At 38.6% G+C, this 14,150-nt stretch overlaps 1 protein-coding gene across 1 annotated transcript; it reads right to left on the reverse strand.

Moving 5' to 3' along the window:
• Positions 1 to 6,935: 6,935 nt before the first annotated feature.
• On the reverse strand, positions 6,936 to 14,110 carry LOC108763227 (calpain-D). The gene is made up of 11 exons (XM_018510673.1): positions 13,613 to 14,110; positions 12,765 to 13,126; positions 11,310 to 12,679; positions 10,879 to 11,118; positions 10,398 to 10,790; positions 10,002 to 10,303; positions 9,869 to 9,905; positions 9,456 to 9,781; positions 9,042 to 9,384; positions 8,716 to 8,894; positions 6,936 to 8,648 (listed from the first exon to the last, which is right to left on the reverse strand). The coding sequence occupies exons 1-11, from the start codon at positions 14,005 to 14,007 to the stop codon at positions 8,468 to 8,470; spliced, it is 4,128 nt and encodes a 1,375-aa protein (XP_018366175.1). The 5' UTR covers positions 14,008 to 14,110; the 3' UTR covers positions 6,936 to 8,467.
• Positions 14,111 to 14,150: the final 40 nt, after the last annotated feature.

Here is a 14,150-nt window from a genome sequence, read left to right on the forward strand (position 1 = left end):
TTTTACTACTTTAGGATTTAAAACTTCACACGCTGTTAAATTCGTAATGTCATATTGTATTCAATTTGAGTTATTTTATCATTTCTACATCGCCACTGCTCGTACATACTCAATATGTTAATTTAACTAAAGCAATAGAATTAAACAATTTAACTTAAGAAAATGTATTAAATTTGATTTAAATTTAATTTATTATTTATTAAGTGCATCATACGTTAATATGGATTTTGATTTAAATACAGAAATAGATTGTTTTATATTTTGACACACATGAAAGTTAAATAATACGTTATTAAAGGACTGGGTTATCATTGTTTCCTATTTAACAATGTATGTGATGCATATTTTTAATTCTTTGGTTGAGAAAATTAAGTCATTTTTATACATATAAATTTTTTCTAAATGGATTGAATCGATCATCAACATCAACCTCTCAAGAGAAATCAACATGAAAGGTGAAAATAATGAAGGTGATATAGATAATATTTCGATTTATTATTAAACGTGCCTACATGATACAAATCAGGGAACAACACAATCTCGTTATCACTTTATGACGTAGTAAATATGTTTTGTCCTTTGCGTGTACGTGATGAAAGTCTAATAATTATTACACCTTATCTATAGGAGATGGGATTAATTTAACGATGTTCAGATTCGGTACACAGACTATCACAAAGTTGATTGCTGGTTCGGGTTCGTACATGGGTGTTTCTAAAATGATCACAGCCGCGAGCTGAACGACATAAAAAGTAACACGTCCAAAAGCATCTTTTTACTTCCATATCACTATACCTGTGATTTTTTACGATATTCTATCTACGAATTATTTCTCTTTGGAAAACGCCGTCGATATCAATAACTCGCGATGCGCGTGAAACGTGATTTAAATCCGCCATATTTTTCCTACCCTTATCCTCACGATTTCACTTTATTTCCGCTTGCTTATCTTGCGCGAACATCGACTTTTAATTCCACCATGAACATCAATACGCTAGAATTAGGAAAATTAGTGCTATCATGCTCGACTCGATATTAGAATATATCAACATATATTTGAGATGTGAATGTCGATCACATATCAAAATTTATAGAACAGCTCGAAGCAAATCCTCAGAATCCACAGATTCCAATTATTTTAATCGAAGACATTCCGCGGCTCGTACGAGGCTCGATCCTTTAAAAATTCTCGACGTCGTCTTCCTTTCGTTACTGAATCACAGAGAGTCGATCGTCCCAATTCCATCTTGCCAAGATAAAAAATACGAATACGCAGTTAACGCCGCGTTAACGCAATTTAGAATGCACCCTGTACGCGTAGCATCATTTAAGAAATACGAGTCGCTCAATGACCAATGAGAATGATACTATTCTTTTTTCCATTTTTTTTTCTTTCTTTCTCTCTCGCTCTCTCTTTACACCTTATTATACAAATACAACGAGACACCGTATAATTCTTATATCTTCTTCACATATTAAGAATATATTCCTAGGTACTCTGCGAGGACGCGCGACCGTCCGTAAAGCAATCCGTCGACTCTCGCGGGGCGGCGGCACGCAAATAAACCATGCTTAAAGCAAACTTAATTAAGTGATAATTGGCGAACGCGAAATTCCAGCCGAGACGATAATTGTTGCACGAGAGAATTCGCGCGCCGGCGTCGCGCGGGACCACCTGAACGGACATTTACGCCTCGCACGTCATCGTCGTATCTCGATTTCGGTTTATCACTCTCTAACTGCGCTATGTATATATTTATATATATATATTTATTTATTTATATAGAATGCATTACGAACTCACCGCGCGGCTCACAGCCGCGTGTGACAGACACCAAAGCACATGCAAAACAACTCAAATGTAAAACAACAGTGCGTGATTCCTCGCCAACTCCTCTCTTCATCCCCTTCCCCTCTTTACCATAAATAGAATAAATTATACCTCTTTATGTACAAATGGTACTTCCTCTTGGGTGTTTGTGCTTACGTAGGCCTGCACTCTCACCGCGCGTTTAGCGTTAAGAATCAATTTTAGCCGATAACGCTAAATCGTGTCAAATTTTATGCCTCACTTCCATCAACCTGCTCTTTTCAGCTAAATTTCTTGTATGGTTCATATTGTGCAAGAAATTCAACTAAAATGAACAGACCTCATAATATATTACGAAAATGTCGAGAAAGAATTTCGATAAGCTTTGACGCGATCGGTGCCAAAATCAGTGGCGCAACGGACCTTAAATATGCTTTTTTTATGTTATTAAAAAAAAAAAGACTTGCGAGAAGCAAAATAAAGGAAAACATAGCGCTAAACGCACGATGAGCTATTGTTCTTAAATTTACAATACATCTTGTCCGCTTCTAACTTGTGCAGATCTTTCGCGGCGATTGTTTGACAGAACGGCGATGATCGAACTTTGCCTTTTCCATTGTATCAAAATATATCAAAACGCGAAACTAGAACAACCGATGGGGTTTCCTATTTTCTCAAGTTGCAGAGCAACATCGGTTGTCGTAGTTTCGATATACGGATATTATTCTGCGCAACAATAAAAATCTGCGGGATGCATTAAAACTTTCCTGAATGTATTTAGGTATACAGGATGTCTAGTAATGACTGCATAATCTCTCGACAGCAGGTAGAGCGGATTAAACTGAAGTCGAAAACTCCTCTACTGCAATGTTCGCAATTTTTTTTTTAGTTACTCAATGAGCAGAATCGTCTAAAGTCGAAGCATAAGACAACTTAAAAATATCTTTAATAGGCTTTCTACAATAAGTCATTATATCTAAGCTTTAAGTCTTAAACAAATTTAAGTAAAGAAAAACACAAAATTTATAGACTCCTTAAATTAATACAATCAAAAAATAACGGCAAAATACAAATGAGCGTTAGGAGTCAGCACTGAGTATTATATTGCGCAATGCTAACTAATATTAATGTGTCACGAATTCAATTTTGTATGTTTCGGCTCACTATTTGAACCATCCTCAACAATAAAAAATTACCGCTTATCGCAATTCGCACAATAAAATCTGTCGAACTACGTCTCGCACAATCGTAGTTCCAATAATGCAGTCACAGTGGAAATGTGGTGAGAAAGAACCATCTTCAATATAGTCTAATGTTGTGCCAACCAGTTGCTTAGCTGAGTGGAGTGATAATGGAGCTCAAGCTAATAATTGCAACGAGATATTTTTGAATAGATGGATATTAATTTGCGTAATTAATGTATGCTCGCCAGAACTCACCCTATCTCCAACAACGATCACAAGCGGATCCAAGCATCGTCAATCCATTACAACAAATTTAAAAATCACGATGTCAAAGTTAGATTAAAAAATAATTTAAGTAACATAAAAGAGTCATGTTCGTTCTGATGTTAGTCACATAATACCCGTTAAATACAAAAAGAGATGTGTCGCGCGAACAAAGCATATCGGTCAATGATAAAAATAAACATATTATAACTTATTGATAATTTCTATATATCCATGATTTTAAGCCTTAAGCTATGAGAAATTGACCAATTACAGTTGAATGTGAGAAGAATAATTGAATGATCGATCAATTTCTTACGGCTTAAGACTTAGGCTAATTCTATAATGTGCTTTTTGTTTCCTGTTTCTTGCTGTTTGTCTCTGTTTGTCTCTTGCCTTTTTGATCAAGAAGGCAAGAATTAGCCTTAAATTAACCTTAGGTAATGACTTATTGTAAAAAGAAACTAAAAAAAATTGCGAAAATTGCAAAATAATAGAGGACTTTTCAACTTAGTTTAGTCCGCTCTACCTGCTCACGAGAGATTATGCGGTCATTACCGGACACCTTGTATACCAAATGTTCGTGAATTAGGGATACACCCGGGAAAAGAGTAATGCTATATAAAAAAAATGTCAAAAACGTAAAAAAAAATTTTCACAGAAAGCTTTGTTTTCGAGAAAAAGAATTGATAGGGAGCGAGGAGCAACTACGCGCTTCTCTCGAGTAATCGACTCATGACTTGTGATTCCGAGTTCTTTCTTCGAAAACAAAGCCTCGTTCAGACAAATTTTATTCTACGTTTTCGATATTTTTTCATATAGAATCACTATCTTCCCGGTTATATTATCAGTTCACAAATTATTTTGTATAAGGAGATCCTAAAATGACAGAATTATCAACATTACTAGTCAAAAATTTTTCAAATTAACTATGCAGATTGCAAATCCTTTTCACAATTAAAATATTCACAGAAAAGATGGTCGATCTAACAAGAAGACCGAAAAAATTAAAAAGTTACAGTGCTAAATATATCCAATTTTTGAGTCAACTTCCGAAAACGTCTAACGCCCGATTATCATGAATTTTGGTAGAAGTACTGTAAATGACATCAAATGAATGCTCTTGATTGGATTTTCACCGACAAGAAAGTTTAATGCTAAAAATGTTTGAATGAAGTTATGGAAGTTTGTGCTTATTATAGTAAATATCGACAATAACGGAAGCAGCTCCGATGCTCTTAATCTTAACATATGTTTAGCATTGATTTAGAAGATATAGTAAATTAAAGTTCCATAATATGTAGAGGATAAGTTTGAAAAATAATGTTTCTTTTACTATATAGAACAAAAATTTTCTGCTTTAAAAAAATATTTTACTGTCCATGCAAAGCGACTTTCACCCTCCTCCCCTCCTGCTTAAGGGGCGCACAACTTCCATAATTGTACTGTTGCATATGGATTTATAACGATAAATATTTTCCTTCTATATACGCATCCTCTTCATTCAACTCCTATATACTGCGATAAACATGTAGTATACTGAAAAAATTATATATATATAATAAGCGCAAACTTCTATAACTTCATTGAAACATTTTTGGCATTAAACTTTCTTGTCGGTGAAAATCCATTCAAGGGCATTCATTTGACGTCATTTGGACGTTTTCGGAAGTTTATCCCAATTTTTTAATTTTTTTCAATTTTTTCGTTAAAAATTTAACCAATTCGGAGTTAACTATCCAACCTGTAAAATCGGTAACTTCGTCACTTTAGAATCTCTATAAGCTGATTTTCTTAAAATTACGGAACATAAATTACTAAAACGCTTTGCCTCTTTCTCTCTTATATGAAATATTTAGAAGTTATCTCAATAAAATATATATAGCAATCACGAAGAGAAAATACAAGATGCATTCTGAGAATATCTTGGGCCCTATAGTGAAAATACATGTGGCGACAGTTACGTTGAGTCTGAAAAATATTTTCCAAGATACCTCTTTTACATGTAATATCTCAAGGATATTATACATGATTTCTCAACACGATGAGATCCCGCGGATTTTCCTTCGCCGTGCGGAATTAACATCGATTTGCCCTACGATGGCCTGCGTATAGTAAAAATAAAACACGTGTGCCTCGAACGCCACGCGCATTCGTTAATAAATTAATATTCATTCGCCGCTTTAGCAAACAGCGCCGAAATACGCGGTTCTAAAGCGCTACAAAACGAGAACGCCTGAACGCTTTTGCCTCGGTGATTATGCAATATGTAAAATAGATCATTTGTGTTTGCTTATTCCGCGGGGAGAGAACGCTCTAGTAACGTTACATTGCGACATGCGAATGTACGGTCATCGTCGGGAAACGCTCGCTGTCCGTTCACACGGGATATATTTCATTGTTATATATGGCACTGGATATCAGCGTGATATTGCCTGTAGTATTATCCTCGCGTAAATGCATCTCGTACTTGGTACAAAAAAACCGAGGATCTTCTAGTCTTCTTGCATGTTTAAAAATGCGATCTCACGATGGGCGTACACTTCGACAGTATCGAGAGAAGAACGCCTTTCTCTTTCCACTCCTCTTTTTCAGTTAGTTCAGTTCTTTTTCTCACACTATCGTCGGTAACTTAAAGAATGTTTGTCGCCCAATTTCCTGAAGCGCACAACTCTGGTAGTCCGCGTCTTATATATTTATGTAACTATTATCTTTTCTTGTAAACAAAGGCCACGCAAATGCAAAAACCTACTGCAAATACTAAGAGTACACGTAAAGAATATATCCCTCGAATGTGTCTCGACGAATTAAACGACATTTCGCGGACAAAAGTTCGTTGGTTCTGTCATTAATTATTATTCGACTGATACCAAATAGCCGTTTAAAACGCGAGACAAGGGAATCGACATTCGATCATTAACGAGCGTTTGCTGAACTCTGTTTTAGCGCATCACTGTAAAAACTGATTATCTGGACGTATTCCTATCAACGCGCGTCAATACGAATTTTTCAAACGGACATTTCCTGAAACTATGCTCTTCGTTTAATTCTTAAAACTAGTTACTAACACTTAGGCCTCACTAAGACAATTCGGCCTGCTGTTATGAGATCGACATTAGGGGAATGAATGTCCCGTTTGCGCTTTATCTCATCGCGGGAGACACTCGCATGAATCGGATCGCGATCTGCGATATAACAAAGACAAAACTAAAGAATATATGTAAAAATATATCAATATGCGATATTTACTAATCGTTTGTCAACAAGAACTATCGCGCAATTTAAGTCATGGTAACAATTTACAACGAAAAAAGTAATAAGTTGAAATCGACTAAGAAATATTCAATACAAATAAGCGAAGACCACATTCTTATTAAATTTAATAAATTCTTATTAAATTGTTTGTCAATTTAATTTGTGAAATTACATACTCCAGCTAAAGTTTAGGACCGACAAATAATCGGCGCACAGTTTACTGGCAATTGTAAGATCCACAAAATATTACTAAGCATCAACATCCACTTTGACCGAATATGGCCTTCTTTGCTTATTTGTATTAAAAAAAAGATGTTTTTTTCAAAATAGAATTTAAATAATTGTAGTCCATTCATTTGAACAACTCGAACAAATTTGAAGTTAATGAAATTTTGTACTATTAAAGTATTATTAATTCGTTATGTATATAATATCAGTCTGTTAAATAAAAGATATCTTAATATAAACTTTCCGATTTGGATCAATGTTGAATCAGATCAGTGGCTGATCACAGAATCGCGTATTGTCGCATCACCACATTCAATGTATATAGAGAGCGCCAATTTTTTGATTCGATATAGTTTCTTTACAAGAGTGTCACGCGTGTTAATTGATCATTGTCTAAAAACATAGAATATGGCAGTTTGACATTAAAACGGAATTATCAAGTTTTCCACAAAGAACTGATGTCATATCGACCTCGATATTAACTGGATGGACAAATGACAAAAAACATTTCAAAAATTTCTTTTTGAAAATTATATAAAAGCAGGACTAATGACGTCTAACCCGCTGACTGCCATGCTCGCGCATGTATCTTACAACATATTTTCTGAGACAAAAGAATGTAATTAGTGTGCAAAGAGTATTAGCGACAATTCGCTAATTTTGCTTCCAACTAAGTAAGCGATTTTACAATAAAAGCGAAAGTAGGCTTTATACATACATTGCATAGAATGGCAGTGAACGCGTCGAGATACTTTTAAAAGTTTTAAGAGAGATGTCTCTGGTACTCTCTTTTTTTCCGTAGCTACGCTACATCCGTTTTAGCACAAGCTCTCCATTCGATTGCAAGATGGAAACAACAAATTCTAAATCAATATTCTATCCTACAGTCGATATTCTCGTGCGAGATTTCAGCCTCTTTTTTTTATATCGTGCATACATTAAATAGAACTAAGAATCCAAGTTTCCTTAAATGCGGGTTTCAAATACGGCCTTATAGCAAGGATCGGTATGTAAACATCGGTTAAATTGGAAATATCACGATCCACGTAATCGTACTACATTCTAAGCAATTCCAAAAACAATGTGTACGGTCTTCCACATACATTTTTTTTTTTTTCTTTTAGTGTCTCTTAATGGTTCCATTTTAAATTATATTATTATGTAATCTTTTAGGTTTTGTCATTTCTCTTACAATGCTTAAATGTTAAGTTGAGAAAATAATTTTTTTTTGTTTATATAACAAGCAAAATGTTCAACTCTTTTCTTCATAAATATTCAATTTTCCATAAGTCTTCTTTACGGGGCTCAATGGTTCCAGCAGAAACACTTAATTCCCACGTAAGTTTTATTTTATTTTTTTTTTTATTTTAGGTTCGTTCTTTCTCCCATTAGCGCGCGCGAAATGCATGATTCACTATTTACTCGAAAAAAAGTACTTTTCACTGGGTCCAGAACCATTGTACGTTAATTGTTATTTATTGTATTACGTCGAATGCTGAGCATGTTGTAACGCTAAGAGCATCCGTGGGAATATCATCGGCTAGAAAGCACAAAGAATACTCTCTAATGTTCTTCAAAACGTTTTATAGTACGCTGAAACGTTTCTAGCTTGCTTTGGTTTCTTTCCAGTCAATATCTCGACGTCACGCATACGAGAATCGTTGCCGATTACAATCAGCGATCTTTTCCTCAAGTAACGGCCTCTGTTCGTTTTGTGTTCCTTTCTTCACGTTATTAAGCGAGGACTGTGCAAACCTTCTACCTGAGTATCGATTTGAGGACAATGTTGTGTATCAGGCGGTCCCCAATCGTGCAAATTTCCACTGTTAGCTAATCTGTGCGTAAGTCGATGTGCTATTGAGAAACCTCCGCTACCTTCCAACTGTGTTAGAACTATGATAACTTGTCTGAAATAAATATATCAATTTAAAATTTGTTTATGCTGACCAGAAACAAAGTTTAATTGTATCTTACCTGTGAAGGGGAGGAACACTATCGGCAGTTCTGAGTTGTCCTCTCGTGGACACGACGTTATAGCTTTCATGGCAGTCGCATTTTACATGAATCCACTTATTTACATGACGATTTTCAACCATTACCACTAATCCGGCCCATCCTTTAGTTAAATAATATGCAGTCATGCCTTCTCTGCCCTGTTAGAGTTAAATATTTATATTGTTAGAGGTTTATGTAAATTTTATATCAATATAAATTTAGATGTCAATATAAATTTAGATGTCAGTATAAATTTTAGAGATAACTGCTTTACGAATTATTCAAAATACGAGGTAATGACTTACTTCGTGCCGTTGTCCTTTAGCCAATGTTAGACTTATGATAGCATCGGCTAAAACAAAAGCAGGTGGTGATATTTGCTCAACGAGAAGTCTCTTTGAGCTGTGTATAGCGAGAACGTATTCCGGATAACTAGATGTATCTTCCATTCCGGTGTGCCAATGATTAAAGGCTAGGCATACAACGATATACAAATCTCTCTCCAACATCTTGTGACAGCCGACAAAACCGCGTACTTGCCGTTTGCTATGTTCCACTAATCTACCAACTTCCGGAGCAGCCGGAGATCTCGTGCGAAAAACTACCACGCATAAGTCCAATTGAGATCGCTGCGATTTTTCTGAATTTCTAGAAAATAATATAGTTATTAATATACTACATAATATGTTCATGTGTGCGAATCAGTTTAATCATCTCACCTTTGACCCTCTTGGAACAGTGTAAATTCCGTTTCGGTGGGTTCTAATACCGTCAAAAGGACGCACGATAAATGTCTGAGGGACGACAACGGAGGGAGAGTGCCGCGCAATCTCACTTCACTCCATCCGACTCTCGTCTTACAGATGTCAATGCAATCGAAATATTTTAAAACGTCGTCAAAGGATATCCAAAAGACGCCATCTGAAGCACCGTGCGGCATAAGCATCTCTCGTAATTGCGGAGTCCATATAGGGCTGTCGTCTGACCAATCCCCTTTCCAACTATAATGACCCCAAGGATTGCGTAGTCGTAATAACCGTATTCCCTGCGTAATAATTACGTGACAGGTATACTTGTTTCAAGTCAGATCAAATAAAGTGTCAAGCCAAGTGTGTACATCTCTAACACTTACTTGTACATCACGGACATCGAGGACAGAATATGCATGTCTGAAATAGACGTTTTAAGAACAATCAATTAAAAAAAAAATGAAAGAAACGAAAATCGAATTTAGATACCGTGAAATAATTAAGTTTTTAATTTACCTTGGCCTTAATCCTTTGCGCTGATATTCCTCCTCGTCAACTTTCATATTACCGCCTCCACAACTAGCACCCATTAAAAACATAGCCTGCCTCGAGGACAAGAGTTGTGCCCATATTAGGTCCCTATCGAGTTCGTCTTCGCTTGGCAATGCTGAAGGTTGTAAAGGCACGCTCTCACACGGGGCACCAGTTAATGTCGCTAGACCTTCTATAGCACGGCCGGATACTAAGGCCTCGTAACAGCCATGTATTTTAGCAACTGCTTTTTCAATTAGCGGTACCCAAAGCTGTTTTCTTTTTGCCTTCAATATAAGACGTATATGTTACTAATAATACATATGTGTCTAGATATAATAAATAGTATAACGTATCTTTGTGTAGCATACAGACATATACCTGAGAGTACACTAAGTGGCCTCTCTTATCACAGGGTAATAGATCATCAACGAGTACCGTCGTCCATTTTCCATCTTTACATAATCTAACTTGGTAAGCACCTTCGGGACATGTCTCTTTCATGACCAAAACTCTTCTCACGAGCTCGTCACTCTCGGCCAAAACAGCCAAAGCCGACAATAACCAACAATTTCCTAAGACACCTTGCGAGATATCAGAAGGTAAGGGTGTCCTAAAGACAGCCCAAGGCAGTTTAGAATCGACACTTGAATCCACGTTAATTTGATGTGGTCTTCTCCACTGAACGACGTGATTATCTTTCGTATCCGTGGGATTATAGTACAGGGATTTCGGAGCAGGCGGGAACGAATCATCGACGAATGGTTCGTTTGTCTATAAGATAAATGAACGAACTGTTAAATCTCATTAATAATTTAGCATTACATATACCTACAATATGGTCTAGATTTATGCTTTTTACCTCCTTGCAATATCGTACAATACGCTCCCACTTCTCCAGCGCGTCTCTTTCCTCCAACTGTCTAAGATTTTCCATCACTACACTCTCTTGCCTCTGTATTCTAAGAGTACTAGTGCCCGACTCGAGAAGCCTAGGTATCCCTCTATCTCCAGATACTTGGGATAACGACTTCGAGCTTTGGCACATTTCGCAAATAGCAGTTGTACTCTTGTTTTCATATGTGCACAGTTTACATTGCCACTAAGCGTGCGAAAAAAAAACCGTTAGAGATAAAAATTTTTTAATTTGCTTTGCAAACGGCAAAGTAAAAAATGAAAAAACAAAAGTAGAGCGAATTAAAAATTGAGGCAAGAGCGATCCAAGCAAGAATTATTACGCTCTCACCAATAATTAATTTTTAAGAATTTCATGAAAAAGATACAAATACTAACTTGAATATATGAAGGATCTCTAGTCCTCGAGTGCCTTTTATCACCAGCTGCTGACGAACCGTTTCTTCTTACAGAATTTCTATGTCTCGGAGTAACCGCTTTGGAATTCGTCGGGGTTGAACAGAGTCTCGGGCTTGGACTCCGTTGGCCAAAAGCTCTATTGTCTTTCGGGACCTCTAGAAAGTCTGCTAACGTCTTGCAGGCGTTGCAGTTTTGCGCAGAAAGTGGATTCCTCAACGTGCACGAAGGGCACACCCAACTCTCGCCCTTTCGTAGAGTGGCATCTTCTAAATGCATAATGCTTTTCAGCTTTGAACCACAGCAAGCCTCACACGTTGTTCTCGACGCGGCGTTCAATAGAGTGCACTTTTTGCACGTCCACACCGGTGACGGTGGATCGATTTGATCATCCAGATCGGATTCCGCCGTAGCCAGAGTGGCCGCTTTCGGTGGTATGTATCTTACGCTATCCCTTGATACCACGATCGGAGATTGTGCATGCGTCGGATAGCTACTCGTGTCCTTTGTGACAGTTATCAAACTAGGCTGCGTTAACGACGGGGGTGATCTAGACGAACCGCAAATATCGCAACCACTGGACCACAGCGGGTTATACGCATAAGAACATTTTCTGCAGGTCCACATGCGCTTTAACGGGCTCACGTTCGATACTTCTCCCACCGGACTGGTTGCCTCGCTATGCGCCTTCGTCGGTACCAGGCCTAACTTACTGCTCTGTTTCTTTGGCAATGGGGGCGGTATGTCGGGATCCGTAATCCCGATGTAGGAATACTTTGGTCTCGAGTTGAAGCCAATGGAATGAGGCGGCACGGCGGGCGGTTCCTCGTCGTTCAAACTTCTACGGTTAACAGTCTTCTTCTGCGTCACATTCGTGACCGAGTCGGCATCCGAGAAGGATCTCCTGTAAGACAGGGGCCCGGCAGACGATAATGCGCGTGGCACCCAAGCCGGCACACTGATAACCACTCCGCTGCAAGGCGCAGGACTCCTAGGAGCGTCGCACGCCTCGCATTGCTCCAAACCGGGCGCATTGTCCAGGGTGCAATTGTCACAGCTCCATAAACCATCATCCTGGCGTGCTTCCGGTACCACTAGGCTCGTAGGTCGTTGTACCATGTGTTCCGATAATTTTTGAACAACAGAACCGTTCGACAGCGAACGACTGACTTTAGACTTAACCCGCTCATACATAGAAGGACTATGTCGTTTTGGAGAACGTTGAGAGGTATCGCTATTATCTGTGAACGGAAGCGTAGTAGACTCCATTGTTCCAATTGACGGCAAGATCCAATCTTTATGGTGCCCTCTTCCTCTGTCGCTTCGACTTATGCTTGTCAACTGTGCCATCCCTGGAAAATTTTCAAGCAACAAATTTCAATGATTTGGAATATTTTATTAACAATTTCTATAATGATCGTTTTACGTGACACTCACCTGTATTATTAATTTTAACATTGTTACCGGAGCCACTCTTGCTAACACTCCCATCTAGGACATTGGCCAAAAGTCCAGATGTGATTTTAAGACGATTCTCTTTATGTAGATTAATCTTTTTACTCTTGCGTGCGCCAATCTGCTTTCCGTCGTTTTGAGCTATTGACGCACTAGCATCGCAAGCCGCGCAGATCAATGAGCTGCAATTATTGTCCAATAGACATCGAATACAAGTCCACTGTGTGGCTAAAGAAGGTAAGGATGAAAAACGCTTCAGCGGTTTCCTATCGGATGAGTTACCACTCAACGAACAACAATGAGAATTCTTCCTTATGTCAGCTGCAGACAAGTGTCTCTCAAAACTGCAATTTTATAGGAACACATACTAGTAAGAATATACAGAATGTTTATTCTCAATGAAGAGAAAATTTATATTTCAGAATAAGAAAATATTCTTTGAAAATTGTTTCTAAATTATTTGACATCTGAAAAAAAATTAATAAAAAAATTTCAATCAATGTTTATTGCAAACTGCATTTTCACAAGTAGTATCAGCTGTTAATGTAGCATTAATTTAAGTCTGCAATCTATTTTAAATTTGAAATTTCTTCAAGATAGATATACTCAATATAAAAGGAAAGTTTGATTTAAACTCAAGTACTAATTCAATTTTTTTAATCGACGTAAACATGACACAAGGGAATCAATATCATACTTTGCGATAAAAGTACGGTATCTTGACAAACAACTCGTGGGTACTCATATCGAGCGATAGGATTGTCTCGGAGCACACGCAAAAAAAAAAAAATACATGGGGAAGATAAGGAGGACGAAATGATAATCCTTACCCTTGAGAAACGATGATGGGTCGGGACTGGTCAACGGATAGCGTCTCTGTCAAATTACGCGCTACCAATCGGTCTGCCCTCGGCGGTGGCGTCGGCGGCGTCGATTCCCCGGAGGAGGTCTCCCTCCTCGCGGGACACTCTTCGTCCTCGCGTCTCCTCGTCGAGCGTCCCGCGCGATCCCCCGCGTGCGCCTCTTTTCCTCCCCCCTGACTCGCGTTGCCGCTATGCTCCGCCGCGGTTACGCTCGTGGCATGGTCCTGCCTGCGATCGAGGCTGGCCCTCTCGTCGCTCCTGAGTCGCGTCAGCCCGCACCTGGCGCATCTCGCACTCTCCGTCGGATTTATCAGGGCGCACTCCGAGCAATGCCACTGCAGCACCGACGCGATCGAGCCCATTCTCCACGCGTAGTCATGGCTCCCCCGCTGCGCCGCTCTATATCACCACTGTCGCGACCACGGACACGACGACGTCGACGACGGCGTCAACGGCGGCGGGCTAAGACGGAGGGGGGCGGGGGCGGGGGGGGGGGGGGGGGGGG

The sequence above is a fragment of the Trachymyrmex cornetzi genome, unplaced genomic scaffold (genome assembly GCF_001594075.2).
Source record: "Trachymyrmex cornetzi isolate Tcor2-1 unplaced genomic scaffold, Tcor1.1 scaffold346, whole genome shotgun sequence".
In the NCBI taxonomy this organism is placed as follows: Eukaryota; Metazoa; Arthropoda; class Insecta; order Hymenoptera; family Formicidae; genus Trachymyrmex; species Trachymyrmex cornetzi.

Bases quoted from the DNA above. Each gene is read 5' to 3' on its own strand.
- LOC108763227 (XM_018510673.1), bottom strand. From the start codon at position 14,007: ATGGGCTCGATCGCGTCGGTGCTGCAGTGGCATTGCTCGGAGTGCGCC. The intron at 9,385-9,455 runs GTGAGATGATTA...ATTATTTTCTAG, and splicing joins CTGTTCCAAGAGGGTCAAAG to AAATTCAGAAAAATCGCAGC. The intron at 8,895-9,041 runs GTAAGTCATTAC...TAACTCTAACAG, and splicing joins CTAAAGGACAACGGCACGAA to GGCAGAGAAGGCATGACTGC.